Consider the following 21,739-nt stretch of genomic DNA (forward strand, 5'->3'; position numbering starts at 1 on the left):
TTTAAATAAATTATTTTTTACTTTATATGTATGAATGTATTGCCTGCATGTATGTAACTGCACCTGTATCAAAGTGCAGTGCCCGTGGAGGATATCAGATCCCCTGGAACTGGAGTTACAGATGGTTGCTAGCTGCCATGCAGGTACTAGGATTCGAACCCGGAGCCCTTGCAAGAGCAACCAGTGCTCTTAGCCACTGGGCCATCTCTCCAGCCTCTGACTAATTACCTTTTTGTTGTTGTTGTTGTTGTTGCTGTTGCTGTTGCTGTTGTTTTGGTCTTTTTTGAAACAGGGTCTGACCGCGAACTCACAGAGATCCACCTGCCTCTGTCTCTTGAGTGCTGGGATTAAAGGCGTGCACCACCATTCCCAGCTCTGACTAATTATCTTTAAGGTTCCTTCTGAACACCAAATTCCATGATTCTTTGACATTTGGGTTCTGGTGTGCCTGTACTCATCCCATTCAACTTCTATTAAAGTCCACACAACTTGCTGTCGATGCATTGTGCTACATAGCTGAGTACACGTGCGTGTGTGCGCACACGCACACACACACACACACACACCCCTTTCTGCAAAGTGTCCTGAGATTTTGGCAGGTGGCGCTGATACTAGCCCAGATTTGGGAACTACTATTGCAATCTCAGGTTAACGTGTAAGGAAGTAAGAAGGTAAACACATGGGAGGTGGAGATGGAGAAGGAGATGGACTTGTTTAGGAGTGAATTAGGACATCTCATGAGAGCAGCTCCTCCCTAAAATGGACCATTACTGTCTCTATAAAAAGGCCAGTGTGCCCAACCAGCAGCACCCTGCAAGCTGCTTCAGTCTCCATCCAACTGTTCCTCTGGTGAGCTAGGTAAGTGAGCAGGGGCTCAGGCCTATTCATGGTTATTTTGGTCTATTAACTATGAAAGTCTAGGCTATACTCTAAAGCAAAGAAGCACTGGATATCAGTCTTCTTTTTAGTACACTGTGAATAACCTTGTATAAACTATATTAACCTTGTACAAACTCAATATAAAACTATTGAGGTGTTCTGTGTATGTACTTTCTTAAAGTACTCAGGGTGAAAAGAGGTACAGAGAAAGCTACTCATCAGTCTTGAAAATCTTCATCAGTGAAATTAGTCTTTTAATCCTGCTTTTTAACGTTTTTATCAACAGCTATTAAATGCTTTCACATACACACACACACACGCACACACACACACAACTATACTATTTATAGTATCTCATTTTTTAGGATCTTTCCTTAAGATGATATTCACCAGGCAGGTTGTCTCTTTTACTGAGTTTTTTCTATGTGAAGCAAGGGCTGGAGGTCAGCCCTACGTGAAGAATGAAAACAGCAGTACCTTCAGCTTCCTCTCACCTGAGCCTGAGCTTGTCTTTTCTCACATGGTCTACTTTTTCTAGTCTGGAAATTTTCAGAGTCCAGGTTCATGACTGGTATTCTTTAGGTAGATTTAGGCAAACTATATAGGTAATATACCTATCCTTTGTAGTGTGATGGCTGGGACCTCAAAAGAAACTAAGGAGTGTATGGATTAGCATGCTTGGGTTTTCTATAGCTCCAGAAGAAAGCTAATATCCCTGGCAGGGCAGGGAGCCCAACACAAAAAGTCTCTCATTCAGGAATGGAAATAAGACCTATGGATCCTGTTCCGTTTTCATCACTCCCTTGCTCCATAGCTGGAACAAGTTATCCGACTCTAGATTCGTCCTTGATTACAGCAGAAAGAAAACTAATCATAGCTGATAATTATTATAAATGACTCTATGTGTTTAAGCAAGAAGTTAAGAGATGGGTCTCTTTTTCCTCCATTTAGGTTAACTTGAATTTGCAATAAGATGCCTAAACTCCTGCAAGGCATTGTTACTGTCATCGATGTTTTCTACCAATATGCCACTGAGCATGAGAAATGTAACATGTTGAACAAAGATGAGATGAAAGAACTTTTAGAAAATGAGTTTCGCCAAATTCTGAAGGTAAGAGTCCATGCCAGGACTGAATTCTGAAGCAACTCTCTTCTCTGCCTTCTGTCATAAATGTCAAATATCCTGGAGGACGTGGCCTATTTGATAATAAGAACAGAGTTTGGCAGACTTGAGATATCATAAAAACTGACTAAAAAGTGGTTTCTATAGCATGACTAAGTTAAAAAGATCATAATAAACAACAGACAAAATTCATAGACTTGAAAATGTCCTGTGTATGGAAGCAATTCCTACGATCCTCAAAAATTGCGAGGTATATTTAATTTGTTTTCTTACACTTTTTTTTTTCATTAGTCTGGAGTATCTAAACCACTGCCTATTTCTGAGATTCTGGTACTCTGAACTCTGAAGTTCAGGAAATTTGTATTTACTGCCAAATCCACGAGTTTAAATTTATCTTCTCTGGAAATAAATGTGGTTGGGGGTGGGGTTGAAATCCAGCACTTGAGCTTCAATTCCTAAAACTCAAATGCTTCCTGAATACTGTTATTTGAACCCTATGGAGATCTTGAAGTCAAATATGGATATCAACCCACCTTCTAAATGCATTCCTTCTCCTTTAGCCCAAGAAAGAAACCCAGGGTCAGTGCTGATTTTCTCACTCTCAGTAGACACCACACCTCCACCTAGTGCACCAAGACTTCCACAGTTTTCCACCTCTCTCCATCACTACTGCTTAGTGTTCTGGTCCAAGCTACCTCCTACTTCTAATCTCACCATTCAAATCCTTCAACGACTCTCATCTGCTTTTAATATAAAGTCCAAAATTCTTTAACACAACTTAAAAGTTATGATCTAGTTCCTATTCATCTCTCTAGCCACATATCTTAACTCCTTTGGCTAAATCTAGTACTCTTAAATTTCTGTCAGTTCTTTATATAAACCATGCTTCTCTTTCTGTTAACCCTTTGTTCATATCATGACCTTCAGCCAGGCAGGGAGGCTTTAAATTCCAGCACTCGCACTCAGAGGTAGAGGCAGAGGCAGGCAGATCTCTGTGAGATGGTGGCCAGCCTGGTCTATATAGTGAGCTCCAGGCCAGCTGAGGCTACAGGGAGACCCTGTCTCAAAAAGACTAAACAAACAAGCAAACACCCAACATATCATGACCTCTACCTTTAGCAACCTTCTTCCCCCTAGTCTTTCCTTTCTACCCCTCACTTGGTTATTTCTAACCCACCCTTCAAAGAGTATCACATCCTCTCAGGACTGGTTCCCTTCTGATGTACTCACATTGGAATTGGTCACGATGAATTATAAATTTGTATATCTAACAACTAAACTTTATTTTTAAATTTTTATTTGTTCATAGCATGCACCATAATGCACAGCATAACCACTAAAGTTGTTCACTCCTTTATTCCCTTGCGTAAAACACTGCTAGGCAGATAATATGTCCACAAAAATCTGTTGAATTAGCAAATCAACTAATTGGACAAGCAAAGGAAAGTCCTATATAATTAATTCAGACATCCACAATTATTATTTATAAATTAGCTAAACATTCTTGATCGAACACTGCTTTTTTTAGACAAGGAAGGTCTTACTTTTTACTCCACGATGGCCAGGAACTTGCTATGCAACATACAATGTCCATAAGCTAAACTCAGGATCATACTACCCCAGCCTCTCAAACACTCATATAGAAGCATTTGCTGCCATTACCAGCTATTATTTGACCTTTCTTTACCAAAATTAGCTGGGCCTCTTGCTCCCTTTCACCTTTCAATTACCCTCTTACTCTTTCTTCCCACCTGTTTACTGTATTTTCCTTTTTTCCCCTTTCTTTCTATCTCAAAGAGCTATTCAGTTGATCTCAAATATGTCACATATTCTAGAGCCTTCCCCTAATGGCTGAGTTTATAGTCTATAGTGACAGAGTTGCCTTTTGTACCTTATTCCTTTACAGAATCCAGATGATCCAGACACTGTAGATATCATCATGCAAAGTCTGGATCAAGACCATAACAAAAAAGTGGATTTTACTGAGTATCTTCTAATGATATTCAAGCTGGCTCAGGCTTGTAATAATATTGTTGGCAAAGATTACTGCCAAGCTTCAGGGTCAAAGCAGAGAGATCACAAACACCAGCACCAAGAGGAACAGAGTGAAACAGAGGAAGAGGAAGACAAAGAACAAGAAACCTCTTCCAGTTATTCAAGTTCTAGTGCAGGAGAGAATTACTCTTATTCTAGGGGCTCCAGGGGAAGCATTAAACAGAGATATAGGTCCATCTCCAGAAAACCAAGACATCAAGGAGGTGTCTCTAGTTCTGGCCATGGGCAAAGCTCTGAGGAAAGGACAGGGTCATATTCAAGCCACTTCGATAGCAATGAGAAAAACAAACATGGTTCTCATCAGCAAGAAATATCTGACTCAAATGAATCTTTAGAGAATAAACAACATAAGAAGAAATTAGGCCAGTCTCCTAGTAAGCAGAGTAATGAATTCAGCTCAGAGAGTGAAGAAGGGCAGAATCACTGGTCAAATTTGAGTGACCCTTCCAGTTGTGGTCATGAGTCTGGATCAGGTCAGTCATCTCAAAAGAGATGCCATAAACCAAATACAAGATGTCAATCAGGAAACTGTGAAGAACAAGGATGTGGTTCTAATTCAAGAGAATCTTCCAGCTATAGAAAACCTGAATCAACCTCAGGGCAAGAATCTAGTCAAAGATGTGGATCCAGCACAAGTGGTCATTCAGGTAGACATGGAAAATATGAATCTAGATCAAGTAAGTCTTCTAGCTATGGCCAGCATGGCCCTGCTGTGGGTCAGTATGAGTCTATTTCAGGTCAGTCTTCTAGCAATGGCCGACATAGTTCAGGATCATGCCAGTCCTCAAGACAGAGAAGACAAGGATCTGGTTCAGGGCAGTCATCTAACTATGATAAACATGGCTCTGGGGAAGAACAGTCATTAGGCTATGGACAGCAAGGCTCTAGCTCATGTCAGTCAACAAGCTATGGTCACCATGGATCTGGCCAAGGTCAGTCTTTGGGTAGTGCACAACATGGGTCATCATCAGGACAATCATCAGGCTCTAGAAAGCATGGGGCTGGATCACGTCAATCTTCTACTTATGGTGAACATAGGTCAAGATCAAGCCAGTCTTCCAGTCAAGGGACAAGCAGGTCTAGTTCAAGAGAATCATCTGGCTGTGGCAAGCACGGATCTGGTTCAGAAAGGTCATCCGGCTTCAGTCAGAAGAGGTCTGGCCAAGATCAGTCTTCAGGCAGGGAGCAATATGGTTCTTCATCAGGACAATCATCATGCTGTGGTCAGGATGGATCACAGTCAGGTCATTCTTCCAGCTATGGTCAGTCTACTGAAGGTCAGTCTTCAAACTATGGCCAACAAGGGACTGGTTCAACCCAGTCTTCTAGTCACATAAGAAGAAGATCCACTTCAAGAGAGTCATCTGCCCTTCATCAGAATAGGTATAGCCAGGGTGAATCATCAGGTAGAAAACAACACAGCTTTTCTTCAGAACACTCATCAGGATGCAGTCAGCAAAAAACTGGTTCACATGAGTCTACAAGATATGATCAACAAGGATCTGGCTCAGGACAGTCGACAGTCTATGATCAGCAAGGAAATATTTCCAGCAAGCCTACTAGAAATGCTAAACATGGGAATAGTTCAACCCAGGCTTCTAGCCACATAAGAAAGTCCAGCTCAGGAGAGTCATCAGGACATTCCTCAGCCTGTGGACAGCATGGATCTAGTTCCGGCCAGTCTTCTAGCTATACTCATCAAGGGATTCACGGGTCTCGTTCAGGCGAGTCATACAAGTTTGGTCAGCATGGTTCTGGGTCAGAGCAGTCATCGGGCTCTGGACAGGAAGGATCCAGCTCAGGTCAGTCCTCTAACTTTGGTCAGCAAGGATCTGGCCAACGTCAGTCTTCTAGCTCTGGCCAACGTGGATCAGGTTCAACCCATTCCTTTAGTCACAGCAGAAGTAGATCGAGTTCAAGAGAGTCATCTGGCTTTGGTCAGCATGGGTCTGAACAACGTCAGTCTTCTGGTAGGGGACAACATGGGTCCTCATCAGGACACTCATCAAGCTGTGGTCAGCATGCACCTGGCTCAGGTCAGTCTTCAAGCTTTGGTCAGCAAGGTTCTGGTTCAGCTCAGTCTACAAGCCATGGTCACCAACGGTCTAGCTCAGGTCAGGCTTCTAGCCATGGCCAACGTAGTTCTGGTTCAAGTCAGACATCTAGCAAGAAGATTCATGGGTCTGGTTCAGGCCAGTCTTCCAAGTTTGGTCAGCATGGTTCTGGATCAGAGCAGTCATCGGGCTCTGGACAGGAAGGATCCAGCTCAGGTCAGTCTAAATTTGGTCAGCAAGGATCGGGCCAACGTCAGTCTTCTAGCTGTGGCCAACGTGGATCAGGTTCAACCCATTCCTCTAGTCACAGCAGAAGTAGATCGAGTTCAAGAGAGTCATCTGGCTTAGGTCAGCATGGGTCTGAACAACGTCAGTCTTCTGGTAGGGGACAACATGGGTCCTCATCAGGACACTCATCAAGCTGTGGTCAGCATGGATCTGGCTCAGGTCAGTCTTCAAGCTTTGGTCAGCAAGGTTCTGGTTCAGCTCAGTCTACAAGCCATGGTCACCAGGGGTCTAGCTCAGGCCAGGCTTCTAGCCATGGCCAACGTAGTTCTGGTTCAAGTCAGACATCTAGCAAGAAGATTCATGGGTCTGGTTCAGGCCAGTCTTCCAAGTTTGGTCAGCATGGTTCTGGATCAGAGCAGTCATCGGGCTCTGGACAGGAAGGATCCAGCTCAAGTCAGTCTTCTAAATTTGGTAAGCAAGGATCGGGCCAACGTCAGTCTTCTAGCTGTGGCCAACATGGATCAGGTTCAACCCATTCCTCTAGTCACAGCAGAAGTAGATCGAGTTCAAGAGAGTCATCTGGCTTAGGTCAGCATGGGTCTGAACAACGTCAGTCTTCTGGTAGGGGACAACATGGGTCCTCATCAGGACACTCATCAAGCTGTGGTCAGCATGGATCTGGCTCAGGTCAGTCTTCAAGCTTTGGTCAGCAAGGTTCTGGTTCAGCTCAGTCTACAAGCCATGGTCACCAGGGGTCTAGCTCAGGCCAGGCTTCTAGCCATGGCCAACGTAGTTCTGGTTCAAGTCAGACATCTAGCAAGAAGATTCATGGGTCTGGTTCAGGCCAGTCTTCCAAGTTTGGTCAGCATGGTTCTGGATCAGAGCAGTCATCGGGCTCTGGACAGGAAGGATCCAGCTCAAGTCAGTCTTCTAAATTTGGTAAGCAAGGATCGGGCCAACGTCAGTCTTCTAGCTGTGGCCAACATGGATCAGGTTCAACCCATTCCTCTAGTCACAGCAGAAGTAGATCGAGTTCAAGAGAGTCATCTGGCTTAGGTCAGCATGGGTCTGAACAACGTCAGTCTTCTGGTAGGGGACAACATGGGTCCTCATCAGGACACTCATCAAGCTGTGGTCAGCATGGATCTGGCTCAGGTCAGTCTTCAAGCTTTGGTCAGCAAGGTTCTGGTTCAGCTCAGTCTACAAGCCATGGTCACCAGGGGTCTAGCTCAGGCCAGGCTTCTAGCCATGGCCAACGTAGTTCTGGTTCAAGTCAGACATCTAGCAAGAAGATTCATGGGTCTGGTTCAGGCCAGTCTTCCAAGTTTGGTCAGCATGGTTCTGGATCAGAGCAGTCATCGGGCTCTGGACAGGAAGGATCCAGCTCAAGTCAGTCTTCTAAATTTGGTAAGCAAGGATCGGGCCAACGTCAGTCTTCTAGCTGTGGCCAACATGGATCAGGTTCAACCCATTCCTCTAGTCACAGCAGAAGTAGATCGAGTTCAAGAGAGTCATCTGGCTTAGGTCAGCATGGGTCTGAACAACGTCAGTCTTCTGGTAGGGGACAACATGGGTCCTCATCAGGACACTCATCAAGCTGTGGTCAGCATGGATCTGGCTCAGGTCAGTCTTCAAGCTTTGGTCAGCAAGGTTCTGGTTCAGCTCAGTCTACAAGCCATGGTCACCAGGGGTCTAGCTCAGGCCAGGCTTCTAGCCATGGCCAACGTAGTTCTGGTTCAAGTCAGACATCTAGCAAGAAGATTCATGGGTCTGGTTCAGGCCAGTCTTCCAAGTTTGGTCAGCATGGTTCTGGATCAGAGCAGTCATCGGGCTCTGGACAGGAAGGATCCAGCTCAAGTCAGTCTTCTAAATTTGGTAAGCAAGGATCGGGCCAACGTCAGTCTTCTAGCTGTGGCCAACATGGATCAGGTTCAACCCATTCCTCTAGTCACAGCAGAAGTAGATCGAGTTCAAGAGAGTCATCTGGCTTAGGTCAGCATGGGTCTGAACAACGTCAGTCTTCTGGTAGGGGACAACATGGGTCCTCATCAGGACACTCATCAAGCTGTGGTCAGCATGGATCTGGCTCAGGTCAGTCTTCAAGCTTTGGTCAGCAAGGTTCTGGTTCAGCTCAGTCTACAAGCCATGGTCACCAAGGGTCTAGCTCAGGTCAGGCTTCTAGCCATGGCCAATGTAGTTCTGGTTCAAGTCAGACCTCTAGCAAAAGGATTCATGGGTCTGGTTCAGGTCAGTCATCCAAGTTTGGTCAGCATGGTTCTGGGTCAGAGCAGTCATCGGGCTCTGGACAGGAAGGATCCAGCTCAGGTCAGTCTAAATTTGGTCAGCAAGGATCGGGCCAACGTCAGTCTTCTAGCTGTGGCCAACGTGGATCTGGTTCAACCCATTCCTCTAGTCACAGCAGAAGTAGATCGAGTTCAAGAGAGTCATCTGTCTTAGGTCAGCATGGGTCTGGACAAAGTCAGTCTTCTGGTAGGGGACAACATGGGTCCTCATCAGGACACTCATCAAGCTGTGGTCAGCATGGATCTGGCTCAGGTCAGTCTTCAAGCTTTGGTCAGCAAGGTTCTGGTTCAGCTCAGTCTACAAGCCATGGTCACCAAGGGTCTAGCTCAGGTCAGGCTTCTAGCCATGGCCAACGTAGTTCTGGTTCAAGTCAGACCTCTAGCCAGAGGATTCATGGGTCTGCTTCAGGTCAGTCATCCAAGTTTGGTCAGCATGGTTCTGGGTCTGAGCAGTCATCGGGCTCTGGACAGGAAGGATCCAGCTCAGGTCAGTCTCAATTCGGTCAGCAAGGATAGGGCCAACGTCAGTCTTCTAGCTGTGGCCAACGTGGATCAGGTTCAACCCATTCCTCTAGTCACAGCAGAAGTAGATCGAGTTCAAGAGAGTCATCTGTCTTAGGACAGCATGGGTCTGCACAACGTCAGTCTTCTGGTAGGGGACAACATGGGTCCTCATCAGGACACTCATCAAGCTGTGGTCAGCATGGATCTGGCTCAGGTCAGTCTTCAAGCTTTGGTCAGCAAGGTTCTGGTTCAGCTCAGTCTACAAGCCATGGTCACCAAGGGTCTAGCTCAGGTCAGGCTTCTAGCCATGGCCAACGTAGTTCTGGTTCAAGTCAGACATCTAGCAAGAAGATTCATGGGTCTGGTTCAGGCCAGTCTTCCAAGTTTGGTCAGCATGGTTCTGGATCAGAGCAGTCATCGGGCTCTGGACAGGAAGGATCCAGCTCAAGTCAGTCTTCTAAATTTGGTAAGCAAGGATCGGGCCAACGTCAGTCTTCTAGCTGTGGCCAACATGGATCAGGTTCAACCCATTCCTCTAGTCACAGCAGAAGTAGATCGAGTTCAAGAGAGTCATCTGTCTTAGGACAGCATGGGTCTGCACAACGTCAGTCTTCTGGTAGGGGACAACATGGGTCCTCATCAGGACACTCATCAAGCTGTGGTCAGCATGCATCTGGCTCAGGTCAGTCTTCAAGCTTTGGTCAGCAAGGTTCTGGTTCAGCTCAGTCTACAAGCCATGGTCACCAAGGGTCTAGCTCAGGTCAGGCTTCTAGCCATGGCCAACGTAGTTCTGGTTCAAGTCAGACATCTAGCAAGAAGATTCATGGGTCTGGTTCAGGCCAGTCTTCCAAGTTTGGTCAGCATGGTTCTGGATCAGAGCAGTCATCGGGCTCTGGACAGGAAGGATCCAGCTCAAGTCAGTCTTCTAAATTTGGTAAGCAAGGATCGGGCCAACGTCAGTCTTCTAGCTGTGGCCAACATGGATCAGGTTCAACCCATTCCTCTAGTCACAGCAGAAGTAGATCGAGTTCAAGAGAGTCATCTGTCTTAGGACAGCATGGGTCTGCACAACGTCAGTCTTCTGGTAGGGGACAACATGGGTCCTCATCAGGACACTCATCAAGCTGTGGTCAGCATGCATCTGGCTCAGGTCAGTCTTCAAGCTTTGGTCAGCAAGGTTCTGGTTCAGCTCAGTCTACAAGCCATGGTCACCAAGGGTCTAGCTCAGGTCAGGCTTCTAGCCATGGCCAACGTAGTTCTGGTTCAAGTCAGACATCTAGCAAGAAGATTCATGGGTCTGGTTCAGGCCAGTCTTCCAAGTTTGGTCAGCATGGTTCTGGATCAGAGCAGTCATCGGGCTCTGGACAGGAAGGATCCAGCTCAAGTCAGTCTTCTAAATTTGGTAAGCAAGGATCGGGCCAACGTCAGTCTTCTAGCTGTGGCCAACATGGATCAGGTTCAACCCATTCCTCTAGTCACAGCAGAAGTAGATCGAGTTCAAGAGAGTCATCTGTCTTAGGTCAGCATGGGTCTGGACAAAGTCAGTCTTCTGGTAGGGGACAACATGGGTCCTCATCAGGACACTCGTCAAGCTGTAGTCAGCATGGATCTGGCTCAGGTCAGTCTTCAAGCTTTGGTCAGCAAGGTTCTGGCTCAGCTCAGTCCACAAGCCATGGTCACCATGGGTCTATCTCAGGTCAGGCTTCTAGCTATAGTAATCAAGGGTCTGCATCAGAACAGTCATCACGCTATGCCCAGCAAGATCAGTCTTCCTGCTATGGTCAACATGGATCTGGTTCAAGTCAATCTTCTAACTGTCGCAAGAATGAATATCCCTCAAGTCATTGTTCTAGCCAGATCCATCATGGACCTGGGTGTGGTCAGTGTTTTAGCTCTGAACAATATGGGTCTGGTTCATATCACTCATCTAGCTCTGGATATTGTGGTTCTGGATATGATCAGTGTTCTAGTTATGAGCCAAATATATCACAAGGGAGTTGTGGAAACCAGTGGGAATCTAGCTGCAGCCCCTCAAATTGCAATGAAAGACAATCAAGAAGCATGTATAGGCAAGTAGAAACCCCCTCAGGTTGTATCTTTGGTCAATTTACACCCTCATATGGACAATCTAGTTCCAATACTACTGATAAATTGTCACATTGCAGTGTGGACAATAGGCAAGGTTGTTCTTATTATCAGAGCGTTAGAGAAGGAAACTGTGGAATGAGAAATAGTGTCCCAAGTTCCCATAGTTTCAGTAGTAGCACTCCACTCTATGATTATTTCCAAGAGCAGAGGTTCTATTCATTGCACTGAATAAGGAATTTATGTGAAATTAATTCAAGCATTAAGAAACAAGAAACTGCTTGAAATAAGAAACTAATCATCAAATTTCTTTCTAAATCTGGGTGTATCTATTCCTACTCTTTTCATTTAAACCGAAAATTAAACTGTATTTCTTGTTATTGGGTTTCTTCCAAATAATATATGGTATCTGGTATACTTTGTTAAGACATACTGCATTGAATAAATAGTTGGTTTAGGGGACTAAGTTTTAAAGAATAATTTAAGGAGTCTGGGTCTTACTTATGGTACCTCTTTGGGAGCTCATGATGGTGCTAATCTAAGTTTGTTGTTTTAAAAAGCAGTAGATTATAATTATGTTTCCAATCTAGTAGCCAAAGATTTTTCTTACATCAACATGCCATCTGATTTTGAATGTTCCTCATGTTAGATGACAAAGAAGGCAAAGGTACCAAAAGAACAGCTACAACATTGATGACTTCTTTGCTTACTGAAATCACCGAGCCATTTTCTTTGGCACATTGTAAATCAGTAGTTGGAGAAGTAACACTACAGCGCTCCTTCCGGTGCTTCTCCCTACCCTCTGAGCACAAACACTATTTCTTAAAGAGCATAGGTATATTGATTCAGAACCAAATATGGGCCTTGATTTCAGAAAAAAAGGATCTGGACTCCCATTTGTTAAGAAATCGCTGCATATTAGAGAATTTAAGAAGTGCTATAGAATGAAAATGCAATTGGTTTACTGGTCTTTCAATAAAGGGACATCATCCATAGGCAGATGAGAAGGAAGGTGGTCATTGTTCTATGGGTCCTTTGTTTGACTGGAATGTATGTTTTAAGATTTTGGATTCAAATTACTGGATTGCATTAATATTGACAATAAATAATTGGTGATTAAATATTGACTTTTGTCATCTCTGTCCATTTTACTTCTTTTACATAGATGGCCAAATTAGAAACAAACACAAGTAGCTATTTCCCAAAGTCCTAGCCTTCATAAACAATTCATATTAGAGAGCTTTTAAATCTTAATAATACATACAATTTAATTTGGAAGTAAGCAAAATCCATGACACTGAGTTTTGTTTTGATTCTGTTTATTTGTTTGGTTTAAGACAAGTTCTCACTATTATAGTCCTGTTCATCCTCAAACTCACAATATTCCTGCTTTGGCTTCCTGAGTGCTGGGTTTATAAGCATGTGATACCATGCACAGCTTCAGGACATAGTTCTTCATGATAATTATTTTTATACGACAATATAACAAAGCAATAACAATAATAATTAAAACTACATCAAACTAAGAAGTTTCTGCCCAGGAAAGGAAATAATTACCAAAATGAAAAGACAAAAGAAATAAATATTTCTAATAAATACTTAAAAAGCAAATAACGTAAGTGGTTACTATCCAAAATATATAAAACAAACAGCCCAAAAGAAAAGACCAAATAAGTAACTTTCAAAATGGGAAAGAATCTAAAAGATATTTTTCCAAAGAAAACACACAAATAGGCAAACATATATGAAAAGAAATGAAAATTAGGCAAGAATAGTGGCAACACATTTCTTTTTTTAAAGATATTTTATTTATTATTATTTTAACAGAGCGTAGGATAGTGGTTTATTTATAGAAGAGTGGGTGCCCCACATTTATGACTGCACCATTAAGTCCACACTCAGGTACAGATCCTGTGACCTCCCGACAGCCACACAAAATGGTGAGAGAAGTGCTTCTTGGTTTTCTCAGCTTATATAGACTTTGTCCTTCCCCCGACACACAGCTAAGGTCTACTGATTGGGTAGGAGGGGTAACTGACTCCCTCTTGGACTCCTTGATGAGAGTGGGAAGGAGGTCTGACTATAGCTTGCTGGCCTAGTGGTCAGAGGACACTTCCAGTTAACACTCCACCCCTTCCTCCAGCTCTTACACGCTTTCTACCAACCTCTTCCAAAAAAGTCCCTGAGCCTTGGAGGGGGTGGTAGGTGTGGGGTGATCTTCCTCCTCTTGTGGCAAGGCACTGGACTTTCGGGTCTTTGCATCATCTGTTTTCCATGGGCTGTTGGCCAGTTTGAGTGGGATTCCATCTACTGTAAAAACACACACAACAAGAAGCAAGAACATCTAAACAGTGACTGCTATAATAACTTAACCTATGAGTACAAACACAAATTCTTGGTCGGTACTTCAGCAGGTGCATCATTTCCACCTAACAAAGCAATTGCAGTGACTTCCCCCTGGGGCCTATATTCTCCGCTGCCACAGGAGAGGTCCAGGTCTCCAGTACCAGATGCATGTTCTACCCCTAGGAGAAAGCATTATATCTAATCAAAAATTTGCTGGTTGTACATACACTGGACGCTTCTCTATTGCACCAACAGGAAAATCTTGTTTGGTATGTTGGTAGTGCAACACGCAAGGTCCATCGTTCAGGAGAATTATAGAGGACTATTCTCCCCCAGTCACCTGCGTGTTGCACCATGAAAACCACCCATCCAGTGGCAGGGTGTTTCCAGCTTAATCCAAGCTTGATTTCTCCCTCTCCCATGCTCACATCATGCAGTGTCTTCAGCAATAGGGCTTTTCTGTCCACTTCCGGTGTACAACCAGCATTACTGTCAATGGCCTTTATTGTTTTGGAACTCTAGTGTCCCTCAAGCCAACCTACCTCTGGCACTGGGATTTTCATTTAACAACCATATTGCTTCTGGAAGGGCTTTCTTCCATCTCCCTAGGGTTGCTTACAGCTCTTTTTTTTTTTTACTGTGTATGTAGAGAAAAATTTCTCCCTTTATTCCTGTAGTCCTTTGTATAGCCCTCCTTCCCCCCACTTCCCTTTAACTACTTCTTTTTTACATATTTCTCCCTTAATAACACCTTTATCCTACTAATCATCTCTCTCAGGTTCCTTCTTTCCCTTTACCTCCCTGTTTCCCTTCCATGTTCATAGGCCCTGAAGTTGCATCAGGATACGCACTCACTTATAAGGATTTGTTGCTAGAATCCACAGATGAGGGAGAACATACATCTTTTGTTTTTCTGAGTCTGTGTTACTTCACTTAGTAGAACAGTTTCTAGATCCATCCATTTACCTGCAAATTTCATTATTTCATCTTTCTTTACTGCTGAATAGAACTCCATTGTGTAAATATACCACATTTTTGTTAATCACTCATCAGTTGAGGGACACTTAGGTTGCTTCCATCTCTTAGCTACTGTGAAAAGAGCAGAAAGAACATGGTTGTACAAGTGTCTCTACAATAGGATGAGTCATTTGAGTATATGCCAAGGAGTGGTATAACTGGGTCATATAGTAGATTCATTTTTAGTTTTTTAAGAGTTCTCCACACTGTTTTCCATGGGATTGTACAAGTTTGCAGCCCACCAGCAGTGAATGAGTGCTTCTGTTCTCCACATCCTCACCAGTATTTCGTATCATCTGTTCTCTTGATCCCAGCTATTCTGACTGGGGTAAGGTGAAACCTTAAGGTGGTTTTAATTTGCATTTCCTTAACTACTAATGATTTAAATGATTTTTTTGTCTTTTTTTGAGACAGGGTCTCCCTGTAGCCCCAGTTAGCCTGGAACTGACCTTGAACTCACAGAGATCCACCTGACTCTGCCTTCCGAGTGCTGGCATTAAAGGCGTGCACCACCACGTCTGGCACATCTGGCTGGCAACATATTTCTAATCCCAGCACTCCAGAGACTGAAGAAGAAAGAGTGTATTCAAAGCCAGCATGCTCATAGCAAGGCCATCTTTCTTTTAAAAGAATAAAAAAGAAAGAAAAAGATGAAAGAAATTCAAATTGAAAATAGCATGGAATTTCCCTAAAAAACTTCAAAAGAGAACTAATATATATGATCCAGCCGTCCCACTCCATCTACATGGACAAAGTAGGGGAGATGGCTATCCCCAAATGCATTCACTATCACCAAGACATAAAAACAACCGAAGTGTATTGATGGATGAGTAAATAGATAAGGGAAATGTGATCACTATGTCTACATACATAAATGCTATTCCATTCTTAAAATGAATGAATAGTGCCATTTACAACACCATGAATCAGCCTAGAGGACACTATGCTACTGAAATAAACTAGACACAAAAAGACAATTGGTTACTACATGATCTTACTTATAAATGGAATCTTTAGAAGTTGAACTCACAGAAACGAGAGTAGAAGGAATCAGGACATGAGGGAAATTGGGATACATCAGTCAAAGGGTAAAAATTTTGACTTTGAATAGTAAGGCTTTTTCCCATTAAATTACAAAGATAGATCTTAAATGTTATTACATTTTATTTTTAAATTTTTATTTATTTGTATTTTATGTGTATGAGTGTTTTGACTACACAGATTTATGTGCTCCACTTGCATGCAGTGCCCATGGAGGCTAGAAGAGGGTGTCGGAATCCTTGGAACTAGAGTTACAGATAGTTATGAGCCACCATGTGGGTCCTAGGAACTGAACCCCAGTCCTCTGCAAAAACAGAAAGTACTCTTAACTGTTCAGCCATCTCTCTAGCCCCTGTTATTACTATATTTTAAAAAATAGTGGCATGAATATTATTGGAGTAACCAATGACTTCTGATTAGATTTAAGGTCCACTTCACAAGATGGAGCCAATACCTAGCACTATTATCAGGGCCAAGAACTTGTGGCTAGATAGATCACAGGTCACAGGGGAGAATCTACTACTGTTATCCTAATAAATGGGCATAGTATTAAACTGACTCCTCATGACTTATTGTTACATCTGTAGATGTATATCTCTCAGCTCACCACAGAAGCTTCTTGCAGCAGACAGTGATTAACATGATGACCCATAACTGGCCAATGTGCAGAGACTAAGAGACTTCAGAGTGCTCATCCCTAAATGGGACACCTATATCACTCCTAAGATTCTGAGGTCACTGTAGAAGAGGAGGCGGAGAGATTGCAAGAGGCAGAGGTGGTAGATGAATACAAGAAAAGTGAGACCTCTGGATACAACAGGGTAGCTGTATATACGGACCCACGCACTTGTGATGACATGTGCAGACCTGTGCAAGCCCAAACCAGACCAAATCCAGCACTGGACCCTGCATGCTATAATACTGACCTGCCAGGAAAGATGTGCTTACTGATGTAATAGTGTCATTAACCTTTGCTGACTGGATTTGAAGCCTACTCCACAGGAAGGAATTTCATGCCTGTACTGTAATCCTGGTTAGAAAAGAAATCCATGGTTGGTGTGCTGGATAGCTTTAGTTGTCAACTTGACACACTTGGGTAGTGTAGACTTCAATTTGGGCAGTGCTGCCACTGGACTGGCCTGTGGCCAAATCTATGGGGGCATCTTCTTGATTGTTGAGTGATGTGGGAGGGCCCAGCCCACTGTGGGTGGTGCCATCCCTTGGCAAGTGGTCCTGTATTGTATAAGAAAGCAGACTGAGCACAGGCCAGGGAAGCAAGCCAGTAAGCAGCGTTCCTCCATGGCCTGTGCTTCAGCTCCTGCTTCCAGGTTCCTGCCCTGAGTTCCTACTTTGGGTTCCCTCTGTGATGAACTGTGACCCAGGAGATGTAAGCTGAATAAATCCTTTCTTCTTCAAGTTGGCTTTGGTCAGTGTTTTCACCACAGCAATTGACAACAAACTAGAACAGTTGGAAAGTTCACAAACCCTAGGGTAGAACTCGTTATCTTGCTAAATTGTCACATTGTCAAATTGCCTCCTAAATATCTTTGTTTATACTCCTAGACCTAAGCTACTTTCAACATTAGTCAGAGAAACTTCTGTTTTGCAGTGGGCAGAAATCAATGGAGAGATGTGAAATTGGTCAAAGTGCGGGGAATGAGAGACTCAGTGCTCAGCCTTCAATGGGACATATATAGAAGTGTTGTTATATGCTGTCTTCTGAACATCACATGGCTATTGCAATTATTAAGTTACAACATTTGTGGTTAATTATACAAGATCAAGCCAGTCAAATCCAGGCATAGATGCGGTTAGGGGTAGATGATCTCTAAGCCCCACACCATACTGAGAAGCAATTGGCAGTAGATAGTTGCTGGGAGAAGGAGAATCATTCTTTATTAAGGAAATGGCAGCTAATAGGTTTCTCATGCTCCAGTGGATGGCCCCACATCCATACACATATGGGCAACACTAACTGGACTTAGCACATTATCAAAATAAAACAAAATGGAAAATACACGATGTTGGGAGTAGGGTGTAGTGGGTGGATATGGGAGGAGTTGGATGGGGAAATGGGGGTATATGTGGTCATATTTCATATATATATGTATAAAATTCTCAAGAACAGTGGGGGCACCCACTCCTCTGTAAATAACCCCCCACCCTATGCTCTGTTAAAAAACTAAAAATTCTCAAAAATAAAAAAATAATAATAATTATAAAACCCAGGGCCAGATGGATGCAGAACAGAATTCTATTAGACCTTTAAAGAAGAACTAAAACCAATGTTTCTCAAATCATTCCATAAAACAGAAAAAAATGGAATATGCTCAAACTTTGAAGCCAGTAGTAATCTAATACAAGGCCATATAAAGACACAACAAGAAAACAAAAAGAAAGAAAGAAAGAAAGAAAGAAAGAAAGAAAGAAAGAAAGAAAGAAAGAAAGAGAGAGAGAAAGAAGAAAGGGAAGAAAGAAAAGAAAAAAGAAAAGAAAAACTATAATCCAAGATCCCTGATGAACACAGATGCAGATATTCTCAAAGAAATACATGCTAACTGAATACAGGAGCACATCAAAAGAATCATTCACTAAAAGAAGCTGACTTTATCCCAGAGATGCAGGGATAGTTCAACATACACAAACAGATAAATGTAATGTATCATAAAAATGGTCTCAAAGATTGAAATCATACGACCGTTGTAATAGATGTAGAAAAGGCCTTTGACAAAGTCCAGCATCTCTTCATGATAAAAGTTCCAGAGAATAGGGATGAAGGGAGCATAGTCCAACATAACGTAAGCTCCAAACCCTTAGCCACATCCTACTAAATAGAGAAAAACTCAAAGTATTCTTATTAAAATTATGAAAAACAGCAGGGCCCCATCCACTCACCAACCCCAGTCCCCACTACCTAAGGACAACATGGAACCACACAATTCACCTAGTGGCCCAGCCCCCAGCACCTGAAGCCTGCACAGAGCTGGACGCATCCCACAGATAACACAGCCTGCAGACCTCAGGCCCACCACCCAAGGATCACACGGAGCCACAAACCTTCCACAAGTTTCCTGACTACACACCCAGCTTCCCAAGATCTCTTATCTTCAACCTTGGCTTGATCAGTGCTTACTCAAGGTAGAGCAGGCTGACCACAGTTTACTCAAGGTAAAGCAACTAGACTTAAAATCTAGGAATGTATGCCTTTAGTCCCAGCACTCAGGAGGCAAAGGCAGGTGGATCTCTGTGAGATCAAGGCCAGCCTTGTCTACATAACGAGTTCTAAGCCAGCTGGGATGACAGAGAGACCCTGTCTCAAAAAGACAAAAAAAAAAAAAAGCAAAGGCTATACACAACAAGTTCACAGCCAACATCATGCTAAACAGAGAAAACTTCAAAGCATTTTCACTAACATCAGGAACAACACAAGGTTGTTCACTCTCCTGTTCAACACAGTGCTTGAAGTTTTAGCTAGAGCAATAGGACGAGTGAATAAAGGGTATAGATTGGAAAAGAGAAAAGCAAAGTGTGCTTATTTGAAGATGGTGTGATTCTACACATTAAAGACTCCTCTAGAAGATGGATACAGCTGATAAATATATTCAGCAAAGTAGCAAGATGCACAATTAACACACAGAAACTAGTAAGCAATCCCATTCGCAATAGCCTCAGAAATAATAAAATGTCTTGGAACAAGTCAGAAAAGGAAGTGAAAGACTTGCATGATGAAAATTTTTAGATACTCAAGAAAGAAACTGAAGAAAATACCAAAAGATGGAAAGACCTCCCATGCTCAGAAATGGGTGGGATCAGTAGTGTGGAAATGACCATCCTACCAAAAGCTGTCTATAAAGTCATTGCTATCCTCACCAAAATTCCAATCTATTCCTCACAGACATTGTAAAAACAATCTTAAAATTCACATGGAAAGACAAAAGACCCCAAATAGCCAAAATAATCCTGAACAATAAAAGCATCACTGAAGCATCACCATTCCTCATTTCAAGTTGTCCTACAGAACCACAATGATAAAAACACTATAGTACCAGCATAAAACAGACACACTTATCAAAGGGATAGAATTGGGGGCCACATATAAGCCCATGCTCAAATACTTACTGAAGTTCACGCACCTAGAAGAATTTTGACAAAGAGGCCAAAAAATATAATGGGAAAAAGACAGCATCTTCAACAAATAGTTCTAGCCAAACCGGATAGCTACATGTAGAAGAATGAAATCAGATCCTTATCTTTATCCTGCACAAAACTCAACTCCAAATGGATCAAGAACCATAAGGCCCAAAACTCTGAATCTGTTAGAGGAAGAAGTAGAGGATAGGCTTAATTTATAGGCACAGAAAAAGACTTTTTGAACAGGACTCAAGTTGCTCAGGAAATAAATCCAGCAAACAAGAAGTGGGAACTTAGGAAATTCAAAAGCATCTGAACAACAATAGAATAATCAACCAAGTGGAGACAGTCCCCAAAATAGGTAAAAACTGTCATCAGCTGTGCATCACAGAGGATTAATATCTAGCATATACAAAGAATTCAAGAAACTAAACAGCAATAAAACAAATACCCTAATCAAAAACTGCTCTATGGAATTGAACAGAGTTCTCAAAAGGAGAAACACAAATGGCTAAATAAACATTAAGTGTTCAACATCTTTAGCCATCAAGGAAATGCAAATCAAAACTAACTTGAGACTCTATCTCACTCCAATCAGTGTGGCCTTTATCAAGAAAACAAATGACTGCAAATGTTGGCGAGGATGTAGAGAAAGGGAAACCCTTAAGCACTGTTGCTGAGAGTGCAAAATGAACGGTCACTATGGCAATCGGTTGGAGGTTTCTCAAAAGTTAAAAATAGATCTTCCATATGGTCCAACTATATCAACGCCTGGGAATACAGTCAAAGGACTCTGTACCCTATGATAGAGATACCTGTACATCCATGTCCATTGCTAACTTATTTGTAATAGCTAGGAAGTGGAAGTAGCCAGGATGCCCATCAGCTGATGAATGGGTAATGAAATGGGTACACAGTGGAATTCTACTTAGCACTAAAGAAAAATGAAATCACAAAATTTGCAAGAAGAGGAAGAAGAGAGGAAGGGAGAGAATGAGGGACACGAGAGAAGTACTAGTTGGAAATGAGAGGTGGGAGGAGATGGACAGCAGGGATAATGTGACCACAGTGCACTGTATACAATATGGTACCATCCAAAACAGGGCAATAGTGACACCAATGTTATGGGAGTACCCAGCCTCCCTCTGATTGGATTTAAGGCCCACTCCATGAGATGAATCCCATACCTGGCACTGTTACTGGGGCCGAGAACATGTTGGCTGGATAAGACATGGGTCCTGAGGGAGAACCTGCTATTACTATTATACTAAGTGGATACAGTATTAAAATGGCTCCTAACTTACTTCTATACCCATAGATTAGCACATCTTTCAACCCTCAACAGAGAAGCTTCTTCTTATAGCAGATGGCAATTAATACAGAGACCCACAACTGGTCAATGTGCAGAGAATAAGAGGCTGCAAGTGCTTAGCTCTAAATGGGACATCTATGTCACACACCACCCCCGAAGCTGAGGGAACTTCACATAGGAGGGGACAGAAAGATTGTAAAAGCCAGAGGTGGCAGATGACTACAAGGAAATAGTGTCTTCCAGACAGTAGGGTAGCTGCCCATATGAACTCAGAGCAGTTGTGACAGCACACACAATACCTGCTCAAGCTCAAGCTAGACAAAATCCCAGCTTGGAGAGAGGAGGCAGGCATGAGCTCCTACCCCTAGCTGAGCAATTATGGGAATTTGGTAGCTGCTGAAAGAAGAAGAATCAGTCTTCTTTAACCGTGTGACCCTTGGTAGGTCGACCAGAATCCAGGGCAAGCGCTATACCCAAAATATTTCAGCAACACGTACTAGACTCAATTAGGGAGGGGGGGTAAAGAACACAAAATAGGGAGGGTAAGGAGGTGGGGGGAGTTAGGGAGGGGAAAATGTGATCAAAATATACTGTATGAAGTTCTCGAAGAATTGATTAAAAATTTTTAATTTTTTTTAATTTAATTTTATTTTTTTTAATT

The 21,739-nt window shown here is 42.8% G+C and overlaps 1 protein-coding gene across 1 annotated transcript; it reads left to right on the plus strand.

Moving 5' to 3' along the window:
• Positions 1–1,830: 1,830 nt before the first annotated feature.
• Positions 1,831–8,796, plus strand: LOC103730091 (hornerin). The gene is made up of 7 exons (XM_029561158.1): positions 1,831–1,990; positions 3,909–4,530; positions 4,619–4,734; positions 6,021–6,160; positions 6,200–6,363; positions 6,460–8,508; positions 8,561–8,796. Exons 1-7 carry the CDS (start codon positions 1,853–1,855, stop codon positions 8,794–8,796), a joined length of 3,465 nt encoding a protein of 1,154 aa, XP_029417018.1. The 5' UTR covers positions 1,831–1,852.
• Positions 8,797–21,739: the final 12,943 nt, after the last annotated feature.

This window comes from Nannospalax galili, unplaced genomic scaffold, assembly GCF_000622305.1.
Source record: "Nannospalax galili isolate Female #2095 unplaced genomic scaffold, S.galili_v1.0 scaffold752, whole genome shotgun sequence".
NCBI classification, from domain to species: Eukaryota; Metazoa; Chordata; class Mammalia; order Rodentia; family Spalacidae; genus Nannospalax; species Nannospalax galili.

What these genes read in the sequence shown, in the direction of transcription:
- LOC103730091 (XM_029561158.1), top strand. Translation starts at nt 1,853, where the DNA reads ATGCCTAAACTCCTGCAAGGCATTGTTACTGTCATCGATGTTTTCTAC. An exon ending in AGTTTCGCCAAATTCTGAAG is followed by an intron (nt 1,991 to 3,908) that starts GTAAGAGTCCAT and finishes ATTCCTTTACAG; the next exon opens with AATCCAGATGATCCAGACAC. An exon ending in TCAGCAAGGATCGGGCCAAC is followed by an intron (nt 6,364 to 6,459) that starts GTCAGTCTTCTA and finishes CATCTGGCTTAG; the next exon opens with GTCAGCATGGGTCTGAACAA.